The sequence below is a fragment of the Nesoenas mayeri genome (genome assembly GCF_963082525.1).
Source record: "Nesoenas mayeri genome assembly, chromosome: 4".
Taxonomy (NCBI): Eukaryota; Metazoa; Chordata; class Aves; order Columbiformes; family Columbidae; genus Nesoenas; species Nesoenas mayeri.
The window spans coordinates 30,117,839-30,134,358 of record NC_137540.1 but is presented as its reverse complement, the minus strand read 5'-3'; the positions used below and the strand labels follow the sequence as shown (position 1 = coordinate 30,134,358).

Sequence of the window (16,520 nt, the reverse complement as noted above, 5' to 3'; positions counted from 1 at the left end):
TGCTAAAATGGTTCTAGACATGAAAGAAGAATAAAGGAAACTATCTAGACCTTGCAGGCATAGCCAGAGCAGAATAAAGTGGATTAGAATTGGATACCTTTTTTCCTGATGTAAATGAGGATTGCTCATGTCTGATGAATCTATAACCATGTGGCCAGAACACTGAGGTGGCAGGGAAGGGTGACTTATTTAGGGGGAGCCCACTCAGCCATGGAGTTGCTGAGTTTTCAGCAGTTTCTTCTGGATCTTGTCAAAGGATTAGATCCTCATGCTAAGGCATTTAAGTGAAAACAGCTGAGGAAGTGAAAGAAACATTTATTAGTGAAGATCTTGCTCCAAGCATCTGAGGAAATAATCTGACAAATCATGGCTTTCAGCAGAGATGGAGCTTTACAACTCACTGCAAAGGGAGCAAGGCCGAGTCAAGATAGAGAACTTTTTTACCATCTTACCTTTCCTACCTCTCCCCAGGGATGATGGGCTCAATTCCTACCAAGGGCTGAATGATCTGATGTGAATGTTCAATGAGAAGGAGTAAGCAAGCACTCTACTTCAAAATACTTCCTTCAAAGTCAGCGCTCCAACTCTTCTTGACATAAAAAATGCACTTAGGGGCTTGTTTGGCTGGGTTGGGAACCACACACTTTGCCCACACCAAGCCCCAAAAGATGCAGCTACCTGTGGTGGATTGTTTGGCTCCTTAGAAATCTAACAGCAAGCTCGCAGAACACAGTGCATGTACTTCTGCAGCCATTTAGTGTTTTGCCAACTAATCCTCCCAACTGAAGTGGCAGCTATTGTTAGAAGACTGGAAGCGAACAGGATAAAAATGCAAGAAGTTAATAGCATCTAAAATAAAAGGGTTGTTTTGAAACTATTAGTTTTGGCAAAAACCAGCAAAAGACCAATTTCTGTAGCTCTCCAGGGAGTAAAATCTCCCTGTTCAGAGGTTATCAGAATGCACCTATGTTATATTCACAATGTTGACATTGTACCTTTACAATTTTACTTGACTTTGTAACTTTGAATTTTAATTTAATTTTAATGTTACAGTGTTCATTTTATAAATATGCTTGCTTTCCCTTCTGCATCAGGTGAACAGAGCTATGTATTCTACTACATAGCAGGGGAAGAATGGTAAAAGCCTTCTGCTTACATCCCAAATATGTACTCAAGACAGCAGCAGCATCCTCATCATGCCGGTGCTCGTGTTCCAGTGCAAACATTTATGTGCTCTGAACTGACTGGTTCTTAAGACTAAAAGTGCTCTGTCAAGAAGGCAATAGAAGGAATCGGTGGAAAAAAAAAAATCTTGTAACCCTGCACAACTAGGTGTTGTATGTTTTATTTTGAGACAATGCTGAGATAAAAACCATCATATTACTAAATTATGACATGTCTCACCTGAAACCAGCGGAAGGGGTAATTCCATAAATCTCCCAAGATTCAGTCTCACTTAGTTTGCCTGCCCAGATTTCCCTGGCCACTTGAACTAAATAAAAATCCTCTTCAGTGCCTATCTTTGATCATCAGAGAAGCCTAATCACTGTTATTCAAGGGTCCCATTTCATTACAGCTGTAGCAATACAATACTAGCTAGCTACACAACACAACTGCAGTGGCAGTCTGAACAGCACCTTAAGAACTTTGGAATTGGAAGGTCCTCATTCAAAATTACTATTTTTGTGGTCACTGTAGATTTCATAAACCTATTTATTCAAGAAAATGATAAAACTGGCTACAGTGCAACTCAAGACTGACTAATCTTTAACTGGATGAGTTATCACTCAGTTTAGTGACACAAAAATCTATCAGGACTATGCCTAAACACACCAGGAATTCTGTTCCAAAGAAAAACATAAACAACTTTTTATTATAAAACCCTGACACCTGTAATGTGATAAATGCACAGCAGTGCAGATATACTGTCAGAGACTTAATTGTTCACACATAACACTGCCCAATAAAAAATAGGTATTTATGACCTTAAAAATCTGAAAAATACAACACAGACCAGATAACTAATCAGAACACTAATTTCTTCACACATTTCTCTCTAACTAGCAGTCTACTGATCAACAGACTGAGATCCTTTCAGACATTCACCAGGTTAGGAAATTAAACTGAAGTTTTGTTAAAAGTTTTATGGATTGTAATAATAGCTGGCTGTAAATTAGACCTGTAAACCCCAACAAACTCAAGTTGAAATAAAAAAAATCAAACCACGTAATTATTTTATGGGAAGGAATTTCTAAATATGTATTTCTGAAGAAAATACATGTTATGCTTCCACCTGCTGGCCACCTGCCTGGAAGATTGTATGGGTCTCATTCTACCAGGTGGAGTGAGAAACTAATGAAGTCCTTACAGGCCCTGACAGGTCAATTTTCCATTGAAAGAGAAACTGTTCTACAATAAATTTTCTATTTTGAGACAATTGCTCTTTTTTAACATAGAGGTTTCTCAAGAAAAACTCCCCACCATTATTAAGTATAATCCTACCATACACCTGAGCAATGAGCAGGAGGACACTTCTCGGTACTGGGAACAGAGCAGGGACTAGAACTCAGCTCACAGAAATTTCTGTCTCCCTTACTTTCCAAATTATGATCCACTGAGAAAGCAAGCTAAGAAATCCCTTTGCCTGGCACAACCTGTCTTTCCCAATGACTGAGTAATCTTTGAAAGAAGAAATATAACTGGGGTGAAGGTGTTTCTGTGCCTCTTCAGTGCACATACATTTGCAAGAACGGCAGGTCAGCTACCAAAAGCCCTGCAGAATCACATCTCTTTTTCCCATCTCTAACTTCTGGTTTCCTTAAAACAGATTTTCTTTGAGCTACTGCTCTCTGTACCTGATTGAAATGGTCTACAGCAATGTGAATTTCCCCTTTCTATGACCAACATGGTAGACAAGATGCAACTTGCTCCACTCAATCTGTTTTTCCTTTCCAATACACTTCTCAAAGGAGCTTGATGCTTTCATGACTTTATCTGAATGATCCACATATTCTTGTTTTCATTTTAAATGAGCAGTACTTCCTGCTTTTAAAAAATCATTTATTTTATTTTATGGCCAAAGTGTGGGAAAATCTTAAGATATCCAGACCACGAAGTGTCAGGAGTCATACATATTTGGGAAGACTGTACATATGACTGAGCACATGAGAGACGGTACATTCCCATATTGGGATGGCATAAGCACTTCACTACAGACTCCCAGCCTTTTCTCTGGAGTGGGAATGAAGGGCTAGCAGATGTGAATACAAGAAGAACAGTGGGATAAAGCTGTGGGAATTCAGGAGGAAAATGTAAACATGGAAAACAGAGAAAGGGGAGAGCTGGCAGTGCAGTGACTAAAGGTGCAACACTGGCAACGAAGTGAGTGACTTGGGGGAGGAGATAACAGAAATATCACCGAAGGAAGTGAGCAAAGTCATCTAAATCTTCCCTCCTCACCCTTCTGATGCTTGCAACGGAAAAGCAAAAAGAGCCATTTAGATAAATGTGGCTGGGTTTGGTAGAGGGCAGGTCCTCATTTTCCTCCTTTTTCTTGCTGCCTGCTCTCCCATTCCACCATGGTTCATGTTTGAGTGCAGCACTCTTAAAATCAGTAGGGCCCCAGTTCATGGGAGCTTTGTCATGAGCATTCTACATTTTTCACTCCTTCCAACAGGATGACTTGGCAAATCTCTCTCCAGTTACCTGTAGATATGAATTCATCAACAGCTTTTCAAGAAGCAGTAACTTTGCTTACAAATGGCCTGCTGTGTTCTGGACACTGTGAACCACGTCATGCAAAATACTTCTCTGATGCATTTGTTCTTTTATGACACAGATCAGACAGCTCCTACTGCATGCAAGAGTTCAAGCATTAGAAAACTGGCAATTTCTTTACTGAATCTCATACTTATGAAAGTTCATCATCACTGACGTACACTATAAATAACCAGAAAACTTGAAAGCTTCCTCCAATTATTCTGCCTCCTCTGCTAAAAATTAAATGTTTTTAAAGATATTTTTCCTATGCATTCCTATATATACTAAAAAACTGTGAGTAGCTAATAAAGAATGAAGATGTTTAATAGAATCAACTTTCCGATGAGTAATGAAAATCAACCTATCAGTAGAATCGATTTGTAAACTGTATACCAATCTAGAACAGAAAACATTATTATAACAGTGCCTGCCTCCCACTTAGCTAAAAGATTTCTGAATTGAAGCCTGCAATAAGCTTGCACTATGGATTTGCTATAACATAATAAAATATTAGAGATACTCACCTTTACCAAAATAATTCTTGCTAACTCTTCACATACAGGCTTTTCTTCATCCTGCTTCAAACCTTCCAACTCAAACAACGTATTGTAATTTTCCAGCATTTTTGTCATTATCTTGTTGCAGATCTCCTGTTCTTTTATACCTTCAAATCCAGAGGGCACACTAAAATTGGACAGAACACAAAGTGGAGCGTTATAGATCCTCAGCATAATAACACAAAAGTTCCTGCACAGAACCTCTAACATTTAGTTGTGGGTAAAGTCTGGCTAGCAGGCACAGGAAACTTTGTCTTGGAAAGGGGGATTGCGTCTGCGGTGGTAATAACTATTACAGTTTGTTTGCAGTTTTTCTTACTCATATTAAACACTGTATCTGTTGGTCAAACTATCTACTCCACAGAATCTAGGTACAGTTCAAATTGAGACAACCACTCAATAAGGTACCACCCACTTTGCCAAAAGTTGGGTTCATGACTGCAACACACAGTATCAGGCATGTAAATGCTCTGAACTGTTAATGGGAAGAGTCAGATTGCTCAAAAATGTGGTTTCATAGAATCACAGAATGTCCTGAGTTAGAAGGGACCCACCAAGGATCATCAAGTCCAACCCCACGGTTCACACCATGTGTCTGAGGGTGTTGTCCAGTCTCTTCTTGAACACTGTCAGGCTTGGGGTCGTGACACCTCCCTGGGGAGCCTGTTCCAGTGCTCCACCACCCTCTGGGTGAAGAACCGTTTCCTAATGTCTAGCCTAAACTTCTTCTGGCACATCTTCCTGACATTCCCTCAGGTTTGCGATGACCTCAAAGCTATACAAGATCAACCAAAAAGTTAAGTAAACTCAGGTGCTGAGCAGAACACTAAAAGTTAAGCAAGATCTTCGCAGCTTCAAGTAACCCAATGCTGTACACCAGATTTCTTAATTTGATTATTGAGTTGCCTTTTCTTTTGAAAGTAAACTCATAACTCACAAGGCTTTTTAAAACATGGAGACTGCCTTCTGCAGAACAGCCTAAAAGATTAATGTAAAAAGCGGTTTCTAACCTCCACTAAATACTTGATGCCCAAAACTGACTTAAATTCTGTTTTAATGCAAAAATAAGGCCTCTGAAGAATCTTCTTCAGTATTTAAAATACTTCTCCAATCAGCCAGTGTTTGCCATTGTAAAACACTTCCAGCAGATGCACTCTCCTCTCAATAACCCACAAAGTGGCTGCATGGATGTGAATTTTCTAAGGACTTTATAAAGTGACAGACTGCAGACCAGGAGGTACAGAAAACACAAGAGAGATTTAAAGGGAAGAAGCAGGGGAGCGAAAACCAGAAATGAAAAAAAGTTTCAAGCATTTTTTGGCTGAGGACAACTAGTGACTGTACAACAGGAAAAAAAACAACCCAATTCTCAAACAATTAAACAAATACCATCTGAGCTATTTTACAAGGACGTAACTTTGAAGCAAACCATTATTTACTATAACCAGCAAAGTAAAACTGACAAATAACTATCTACTGTAAATCTGTAACTGTAGTTTATTTGGGCCAGATGTGCATTTCAACAAGAAGGCTCTGAAAGCAGATGCTCACAGACATTTGCTTTCAAAAAGCGCCTTCTTGTAGGGGCTGCATGCTATTGATCTTTCTCAATATTCTTCTCTGTGCAGTACATCTCAACGTCAACAGGGATCCCCCACTGTAACAGAACACATCTTTGTAAACTCCAGAGGAGAATATTTACTGCTATCATTTCAAAATTCATGAGTCCCAGGACATGAAGTTTAAAGGAACTGGATTATTTTACATTGCAGAACATTGCCACCTGTAATATGTGCCCGTCTCCACTGCCTTAAATCAATCCATTTATTTCAATAGTGTGGAACTTGGCCTCAGACAAAATGAAGAAAAAATGGGACAACTTCTGTTGATGGATGTGCATGCATACTTGGGCCAATACACTTTAAAGAATGTCCCATATTCCCTAAAAGATAGTAACTGGCCTGAAGAGAAGAAAAGTGTATGCATGGAATAGGGCCATACAACCATCCTGATTTGAGGATCCTCTTCCCATGCTAAATGATGTTGGCTAAATGAGTCAGCAGAGTGCAGAGCTTGCTTGATAATTCAGGTAAATCCTGACTGTTACCTTCCTGATGTGTTTCTCCAAAACAGGTACAACTTAAACAGGCCTGGCACCCCTATGAACCTCATTCCTAGGAAACGGACTGAAAACGTACTAGAGCAAGTTCAAGTCAAAATAAATACTCCAGATAACTTCATGAGTTTTAGAGCAGAACCTTGACTTAAACCACCTCTGCTGGGAACTAGAGCCAACACCTCCCTTCTGGCAACAGCTAACACCAACAAATTCTTCCTGGTTGAAAAACAGCCCAGTGTATGAAGTTTCCACAAGGCACACAAACAGTATTGAATTTCTGCACAATGCCATGGTTTTCTTGTCTTCCCTTCCCCCACATAGTCAGTGAAACTTTGTTAAGGCAAATCTGTGAAAAGTCCAACACTCTGAACAGTTCTGTACGTGTATGGCAAGATGCATATGCAGAACACTTTGTGATATGCATATGCAGAGCATAAGGCTAAAGCTTGTGGCTTCTGTCTTTTTTATCACCCTTCTCTGAAGGTAATCGAGCAGAGCAGCATAAATTGTTTATTTTAATGGCCGTGTGACATACTTTAACCATTGCCATCTCTCTGCCACTTGAACAGGCATGTTTTACGAAGTTTCTCATTTACTTTTTCCTTTATTTGGTGTTATTACACTTCCATCATGGCAAGGACTGTTATATTCTTTGGTGACCTTTTTCTTGCACTAAATCAGCATGCATATATTCATATCAGCACACAGTTCAGATTAAAAGCACACACCACCCTCCGTATTTATACAATTTTAAACCCATCTGCTGCCACACTGCATGATCCACCAGTCTGACTAGACTTTTCTGAAAATGTGTGTAAAAAAAATAATATCTTACTTCAGCTTTTCTTAGTCTGAAAAAACATAATATCAACAAATTTCACTTCAACTCACTAGAGAAACCCAGTCCTATGAGAAAGTATTCTCTCACACTACCACTTTCACGATCCACGCCCCTACTCCTTGGAAATTTTTCATGTTCTTTTGAGAAGACCCTGTTAAAACATTACAGTAAAACTGTGTTCATAGTCATGATTCCTTTATGTCTAATCTGCATGTTAATTAGGCACTATAACTGTGTTGCTTTTAGAGTTAGTCACACATCTTACTCCACTTACAAAATCCTCAACAGGAGGATTTGATCCCCTTACAGCCAGATATGTATGAGCTACTTCAGTATCAGCACCACAAATGGCAGCACAACATCAGCTTCACTACCAGAAACACATTTTTTATAAGGGAGTAGTAAACCTGGAATTTCTGTGGACATTTCTGGAAGAAAAAATGTTGATGGGTTCAGTTCTATTTTAGAGATTTCAGCTAGAAAACTCTGAGTTCTCGCAGTAGCTTGCAAAGGCATGAACAGATACATAGCACAGGCAGTGACAGAAGCAAACGCTCTAGTGTCCCCCTTTAGATTCCTCAGAAACCCTGTCTTTCTGAGACAGATGCTCAGAGTGACCTGTGCACAAAGCACAGCAGCTCCACATTAAGTATTTGTAAAAAATGTAGTTTGTTTAAATGAGGCACCAGCATTAACAGCATTTAACTCAGTCAAGCAGGTCTGAGGGCAAAGGTGCATTAGCATCACGAGTTTTACAGGATATTTAGAAGCCACTTTAAAGCAGAAAAAGCAGTAGTTCTCAAAGCTAAGACTTTACTTGGCAATAGGATAAAGCTGTCAGCCCTTCATTTCAAAATATGAAACCCAGCAGTATTTCACACTTCTGCACAATGTCACACCAGCTTGCCTGGCCCATCCACCACAGCTGCCTGCCTCTCACATCCATGCAGTCCAGTGCTCACTTGTTCTTTTGGTTCCACCAGACTACTTTAAGCCAAGAGTGTGCCTGCTTCCATAGTGATGCTCAATGAAGCTAGTCTCAAATGGGTTAAACCACATCAAAGCCCTGTGTCACAACTCTTACTTAGAACTGAAATGATCATAACTCATTATGAAGGAATTACTTACATTTCATGTGTTAAAGAATTTTCCTCGGGGTCCCTGTAAACAAGCTCTAACAGGCTAAATGCAGAGTGGGCTTATGAGAGAGTGAATCTCCAGATTCTACTGTGAGTGGCACAGTAACACATCCAGACTTGACTGCATCTGGCACAATACACACATCACTGCAAGGCTCTTTCACCATCCACCACACCTGAGAAACCTGCTTCAAGTGGAAATGAGGGCCAGGAGGACTCGGGATGTAGTCATCTGATTGTGATGAGCTGGACCAGGATCATTGAACTTCTGATCACTGACTTCTCCAGGCAACAACTACTGACAGCTCCCTGTCACAACTGAGAACCAGCAATTTCCATGTGAAACACTGCATCTCATTACAAATTCCCAGCAGTGTTTGACGCCACCTGGTCTGAGATGAAGAATGCACATTATCATTTCCTTAAGTGGCTTTGCAGAAATATGGAATGACAGCACCATAATCCAAATTTAAAACCACTGCGGCCTATATGCTCTCTCTTGTCTGACTGCTACTTTTGCTGTTTGTACAGTACTTTGGTTTAATCTTAGGAATGCCAACTGCAATTCCAAATTGCAACTCTCTGCATTCTACACTAAAAAGTATGCAGAGCTCATTTTTAAACTTTCCTGAACAAAGTGATGAATAAACTAAAAATTATTCTAATAGTCACTTGGGAGTTTGAGTCATAGAGATTTAGCCATGGGAGTCGGATACTTCTGATCTATTTTGTATGTTCTTAACCCCACTAATACATTTAGACAGAAATTCCCAAACTGCCCATACAAACACAACCTTTAAAAATTGCTTTGCTTTTCATTGTCAGAAATTTGAAGTATTGTGCTTCCACTAACTCTCATATTCATGAATTCCTGCACGTACTGCTGTCTTTTGAGTTTTCTTTCTTTTGGAAAGGAAGACAATTCTTTTCAAAATATGCTTTACCTTTTTGCATTAACACAGCGAATGCTTTAATCCTGACACGTTCACCTTCATCATCCACAAGTAACATCTTAAGACGAGGCAGCAAGGACAAGCTTTGGTCTAAATGTCTCATCTCTGTGTTCCTTCCCTAATCAATGGAAAAAAGATATGCTCCTTTAAAAAGAGAGCAGGCAGCATCTATCTTAGGTATCTGGAACTCACTCAATACAAGGAACTTAATTTCTTTTTCTCTTTAAAGAAGCCTCCTTCTTTCCACTGGCTACAGAGGAAGCCTAGGGAGGTAGTTTCATCAGGCAATTAATTTAACCTAAGTCTCATTAGGGAACTCACAGAATGTTAGATATTGGAAGGGACCTCGAAAGATCATCTAGTCCAATCCCCCTGCCGGAGCAGGAACACTTAGATGAGGCTACACAGGAATGTGTCCAGGTGGGTTTTGAATGTCTCCAGAGTAGGAGAATCCACAACCCCCGTGGCCAGCCTGTTTCAGTGTTCTGTTACCCTCACTGTGAAGAAGTTTCTTCTCATATTTAAGTGGAACCTCCTGTGCTCCAGTTTGTATCCATTGCCCCTTGTCTTATCATTAGTTGTCACCAAGAACAGCCTGGCTCCATCCTCATGACACTCACCCTTTATGTATTTATGAACATTAATGAGGTCACCCCCCAGTCTCCTCTAAGCTAAAGAGACCCAGTTCCCTCAGCCTTTCCTCATACAGGAGATGCTTCACTCCCTTAATCATCTTTGTGGCTCTGTGCTGGACTCTCTCCAGCAGTTCCCTGTCCTTCTTGAACTGAGGGGCCCAGAACTGGACACAACATTCCAGATGTGGTCTCACCAGGACAGAGTAGAGGGGGAGGAGAACCTCTCTCGACCTACTAACCACCCCCCTTGTGATACACCCCAGGATGCCATTGGTCTTCCTGGCCACAAGGGCACAGTGCTGGCTCGTGGTCATTCTGCTGTCCACCAGGACCCCCAGGTCCCTTTCCCCTACACTGCTCTCCAACAGGTCATTCCCCAACTTATACTGGAACCTGGGGTTGCTCCTGCCCAGATCTAAGATTCTACACTTGCCCTTGCTATATTTCATTAAATTTTTCCCCGCCCAATTCTCCAGCCTGTCCAGGTCTCGCTGGATGGCAGCACAGCCTTCTGGCGTGTGAGCCACTCCTACCAGCTTTGTGTCATCAGCAAACTTGCCGACAGTGCACTCTATTCTCTCATCCAAGTTGCTGATGAACACATTGAATAGTACTGGTCCCAGTACCAACCCCTGAGGCACTCCAACTAGACTCTGCCCCATTGACCACAACTCTCTGGCTTCTTTCCTTCAGCCAGTTCCCAGTTCACCTCACTACCCAATCATCCAGACCAAACCTTCTCAGTTTAGCTGTGAGGATGCTGTGCGAGACTGTGTCAAATGCTTTACTTAAATCAAGATAGACCACATTCACTGCTTTACCATCACCTATCCACCTATCCACCTGGTTATGTCCTCATAAAAGTCTACGAGGTTGGTCAGGCATGACTTACCCTTGGTGAAGCCATGCTGACTGCCCCTAATGACCCTCTTATACTTCATATGCCTTGAGATGGCACCAAGGATAAGTTGTTCCATCACTTTCCCAGGGATGGAGGTGAGGCTGACCGGTCTACAGTTACTCAGGTCCTCCTTCCTGCCCTTTTCAAAGACTGGAGTGACATTTGCTTTCCTCCAGTCCTCAAGCACCTCTCCCGTTTCCCAAGACTTAGCAAAGATGATGGAGAAGTGGCCTAGCAGCGACTTCAGGCAGCTGCCTCAGCACCCATGGGTGCATCCCATCTGGACCCATGGATTTGTGGATGTCCAGACTGCTTAATTGGTCCCTAACCCAGTCCTCATCAACTAATGCAAACTCCTCCATTGTCCTGACTTCTTCTGGGGCCTCAGGGGTATGGGACTCCTCATGACAGCTGCTGGCAGCACAGAGACCAAGAAGGCATTCAGTAACTCTGCCTTCTCTGTATCTTCTGTCACCAGGGCACCCATCTCACTCATCAGTGGACCTACACTGCCTCTACTGTTAGTTCTATCTACCATACATTCGAAGAAGCTCTTTCTGTTGTCCTTGACCCCTCTCGCCAGGTTTAACTCTAAGGAGGCCTTAGCTTTCCTAGTTGCCTCCCTACACCCTTTGACAACAGCCTTACATTCTTCCCAAGTGGCCAGCCCCTCCTTCCATGATCTGTAGACTCTCCTCTTCCATTTGAGTTTGCCCAGCAGTTCCCTGTTTAACCACGCAGGTATCCTGGCTCCTTTCCTTGACTTCCTATGTGTCAGGATCCTCTGATCTTGAGCTTGGTAGAAACAGTTCCTGAATGCTAACCAACTATCTTGGGCCCCTTTAGCTTCAAGTACCCTTGCCTAAGGCCAAAGTTGGCTCTACTGAAGTCCAGGGTTGTGATTCTGCTTGCTATTCTGTTCCTGCCACACGAGATCCTGAACGCCACCATCTCATGGTCGCTGCAACCAAGGCAGCCCTCAACCTTTACTGCTTCAGCGAGACCATCCTTGTTAATGAGGATGAGATCCAGCAGTGCTCCTCTCCTAGTTGGCTCATCCACCATTTGCATCAGGAAATTATAATCAATGCACTGGAGGAACCTCCTGGACTGTGGCTGGCTGGCTGAGTAGTCCTTCCAGCAAACATCAGGGTTAGTTAAAATCCCACACAGCAACCAGGGCCTGTGACTGTGAGGCCACTCTCAGCTGCCTGTAGAAGGCCTCATCAACTTCCTCACCCTGATCTGGTGGCCTGTAATAGACATCCACAACAGTATCATCCCTGCCAGCCTGCCCCTTAATTCTGACCCATAGATTCTCAACTCGCTCCTCATCCACCCCTGGACAGTACTCAATACATTGTAGTTGCTCTCTCATGGAAAGAGCAACTCCACCACCACGCCTGGCTGGCCTGTCTTTCCTGAAAAGGACATAGCCATCCATGAACACATTCCAGTCCTGTGAGCTGTCCCATCATGTCCCACCATGTCTCTGTAATTGCCACCAGATCACAATCTCCTGCCCGAACACAGGTTTCTAACTCCTCCTGTTTATTCCCTATGCTGTGTGCACTGGTGTACAGGCATTTCAAAGACCGAGCTGAGCACACCCATTTCACCCTAGGGGGGTGGGAGGCCTCCCAGTCTTCATCAATACTAGAGTGCTGCCCCACTGGTGCAAGCCCAGCTACAACCCCATCCCCCTTTGAATCTAGTTTAAAACTCTCCAAATGAGTCCTGCTAATTCCTGTCCCAGCATTTTTTTGCCCCTGTGAGATAAACCTTTCCCATGTATCACTGTCTGGACTGGTGTCTTATAAAACCAGCCGTTATCAAAGAATCCAAAGCCCTGTCTGTAGCACCAGTCTTGTAGCCAAGCATTTACGGACTGAATTCTTCTATTCCATCCCACTCCGTCACCTAAAAACGGAAGGAGAGAAAATAACTTGCACCCCAGACTCTTTCACCAACTGTCCCAAGGCCTTGAAATCTTTCTTCATTTCCCCTCAGACTATGGGATGCAGCTTCCTCCCCATCTGTCTGGAAGATCAGCAGTGGGTAGTAGTCCATTGGGTACACCAGGTCGGGGAGCGTCCTGGTGATATCCCTGATCCGGACTCCAGGTAGACTACATACTTCCCTATGATGAGGGTCAAATTCTGCATATTGGGCCCTCTATCCCTCTCAGAAGGGAATCGCCTACTACAATTATCCTTCTTTCTTATCGGAGGCAGTCTCGAGGCGTGGTGTCAACTGCCTCTTCATGTGTGACCTTGTAGGTGGGCCTTGCACCACATCCTCACCTACCTCTCCTTCAAGATCCAGGGCCTCAAACCTATTACAGAGGGGCATCTGGGGAAGCAAAGCAGGTAGGGAGGGGGGGCTGCCCACGACACCGAACTGGAGCTTGCTTCCAACCCTCCTCATCTTTTTGGTCCCCTACCTCTGCTTGACAGGGACAGGGCAGGGGCTGTCGTGGGTCTCCCCTCTCTGCCTGACAGGGCGGGGAGTCCATCACCTTTTGGGGTGTATCTCCCTGGGGCCTGATTGTCACTCCAGGGAGTTATTCAACCAGTTAATCTCTTTCTCACACTCCCTGATGGTCCTCAGTACCTTGACTTCCTCCTTAAGTTCCATCACCACACTAAGCAGATCTTCCACCTGCTCACACCTCATAGAGGTGGAAGGAATGCTGGTCTCCCTTCCCTGGCAGCAGCAGGCTCTGGCACTCCATGCAGCCAGAGACCTGAACAGCCATGGTTCAGGGCAGGTGCTCCATCTGGGTCGCCACAGTCTTTTTGGGGCAAGCTCTCTGTCTGGAGAACACCACGGTAAGCGGCAGTCTGGGACACTGGCAGTAGTTGAGATGGTCTAACAAGCAAGGAGTGACAATCTCTGCACCCTACTGCATGAGCTACCACACCCACTGCTGCAGCACAGTGTGGGTGGTACTCACTCGCTTCACACACAGGTCATACCTCCCAGTGCCTGGTGGGCAGCGACTCAGTAATATTCAAGAGAGAAATTTATTTAAAAAGATCAATACAAATCTGACATTTCCTGTAAGGAACCCACTGTCTGTTTTTCCTGATACCACATAACTTTCAAGACTGATGACTAAACTGAAGTCCCTACCTGCCTCCCATGTCTTAGATCTCAGATTCCAGCTAGTGAGTGTATTACAAACAAGGCTGGGGTGTAGATGTTAACGGTGCACTGCATCACAGTAGTGCGTAGGAGTCCTTTTCCCCCAGGTATCCTTTTTGAAAGCCTTCTGAAGAGAAGCATCCATATTGTCAGATGGCAAAGGAAGAAAGCTGTATGAGCACAAGTCTCCTTGCACTTACACAGTCTGAAGGCCTGTCATTGTTATATTCCTGCTTTGCTGTTGACACAGAATAGAAAACTGACGAACTGTTTAGCAAAACAGCAAGAGGAGATGGGAGAGCAACTCAACTCCATTCAGCTCAAACAACAGCTTTAGCACTAATTAATCACAAAGCCCCACTTCTTGCCTCTGTTTAATTACCCTGACAAATTAGAGTTCTGAACTACATTTCTGGCCATCTGCTCTGTTACACTCTCCATCAACATATGGGGAAAAGTGAAAACCCGTACTTACTGAAAGCAGTTTGGTCCAAACACAGTGGCAAGATTGCAAAGGTTCATCCTGTTCTCTACATGATGTTCAGCAACCTTTATCAGGAACTGGCACAGATACTTCAGCAGGCAGTAATGGGCATCAGGCAGTTCTTTAAGGAGTTCTTTCAAGTTACTTTCCTTCTGCATGTCATTTCTAGTGTCTAAGAAAAACAAGAGAAGAAAAACATATGTATATGGCTTTCTACATTGCTGCCAATTTACTTATTGTGGGTGAGAGCAAGCAGCGGGATCTATAATTTAGTCTTATATCTGTTCAGAGACACAGAATCCTCCAAACCCCTCAAAATTGTCTTCATTTTTCCCCTGAGGTTCATCTTCACCAACACTGGCACTGTTTCATGTTCACCTTTATGTTGTAACTGTTTTCCTGAGCAGAATTAGCAGTACTCATAGCTAACAGCATTGGAGCATGTTTATTCCCACCAAGTAGAGAGCTGGGTCTGCTTTAACTCCAGCTTTACTCAATCTCCTGATTCTGAATGTTTTCTCTGCTTCCTAAACCCCATCTCATACTCCGTTTTAGTTGCCCCTCCTATTAAAACCTTCAAAAAGAACAAAAAGAAGAAGGCAAGAACAGTAAAACAAGCAGGCTCCTGAAATGCAGGTGGTGTTAGAATACAGTACTTTCTATGAGTACATTTTATGAAGAGCTCAATTTTGAATCTTCTGTCAGAGTGACAACTCAGTACTAAGTCTTAGGTGAGGCATACTGCTTATGGAAAAAAGGCTGTTCAGGGCAGTATTGCACACCATAATGAGCCAAAACTTGAGCTAATGTTAGAGAGTAGCCTTGTTATACTGTCCAGTCTTCTAGAACTTAACTATGGATAAAAGTTTCACATACTGAACTGAGTAATATTAAAGTATCACACACAGTATCACAGTATGTTTAGGATTGGAAGGGACCTCAGAAGATCATCTAGTCCAATCCCCCTGCCACAGCAGGAACACCTAGAGGAGGTCACACAGGAACATGTCCAGGTGGGTCTTGAATGTCTCCAGAGAAGGAGACTCCACAATCTCCCTGGGCAGCCTGTTCCAGTGCTCTGTCACCCTCACTGAGAAGTTTCTTCTCAAATTTAAGTGGAACCTCTTGTGTTCCAGCTTGATTCCATTACCCCTTGTCCTATCATTGTTTGCTACCGAGAAGAGCCTGGCTCCATCCTCATGGCACTCACCTTTTATATACTTACAGACATTAATAAGGTCTCCCCTTAGTCTCCTCTTCTCCAAACTAAAGAGACCCAGCTCCCTCAGTCTTTCTTCATAAGGGAGATACTTCACTCCCTTAATCATCTTTGTTGCCCTATGCCAGACCCTCTCCAGTAGTTCCCTGTCCTTCTTGAACTGAGGGGCCCAGAACTGGACACAATATTCCAGATGGGGTCTCACCAGGGCAGAGTAGAGGGGAAGGAGGACCTCTCTCGATCTACTAACCACCCCCCTTCTAATACACCCCAGGATGCCATTGGCCTTCCTGGCCACAAGGGCACAGTGCTGACTCATGGTCATCCTGTTGTCCACCAGGACCACCAGGTCCCTTTCCCCTACACTGCTTTCTAATAGGTCATTCCCCAGCCTATACTGGAACCTGGGGTTGTTCCTGCCCAGATGCAGGACTCTACATTTTCCCTTGTTAAATTTCATCAGGTTATTCCCCACCCAACTCTCCAGCCTGTCCAGGTCCCGCTGGATGGCAGCACAGCCTTCTGGTATGTCAGCCACTCCTCCCAGCTTAGTGTCATCAGCAAACTTGCTGATAGTGCACTCTATTCTCTCGTCTAAATCGTTAATGAATATATTGAATAATACTGGCCCCAGTACTGACCCCTGAGGCACTCCACTAGATACTGGCCACTAGACTCCGCACCATTGACTACCACTCTCTGGCTTCTCTCCTTAAGCCACCTCACTACTCTATTGTCTAGACCACACCTCCTCAACTTAGCAACT

At 43.3% G+C, this 16,520-nt stretch overlaps 1 protein-coding gene across 1 annotated transcript in view; it reads right to left on the bottom strand.

The window, feature by feature from the left end:
* The window catches only part of FAM13A (family with sequence similarity 13 member A), a gene marked incomplete at its 5' end in the record, with an annotated part of 128,122 nt that overhangs the window by 96,561 nt on the left and 15,041 nt on the right, over positions 1-16,520 (bottom strand). The window contains 2 exons of the mRNA XM_080344168.1: positions 4,284-4,443; positions 14,527-14,707. Coding sequence (XP_080200294.1) covers positions 4,284-4,443; positions 14,527-14,707 — 341 coding nt within the window. The remainder of the gene's footprint in view (positions 1-4,283; positions 4,444-14,526; positions 14,708-16,520) is intronic.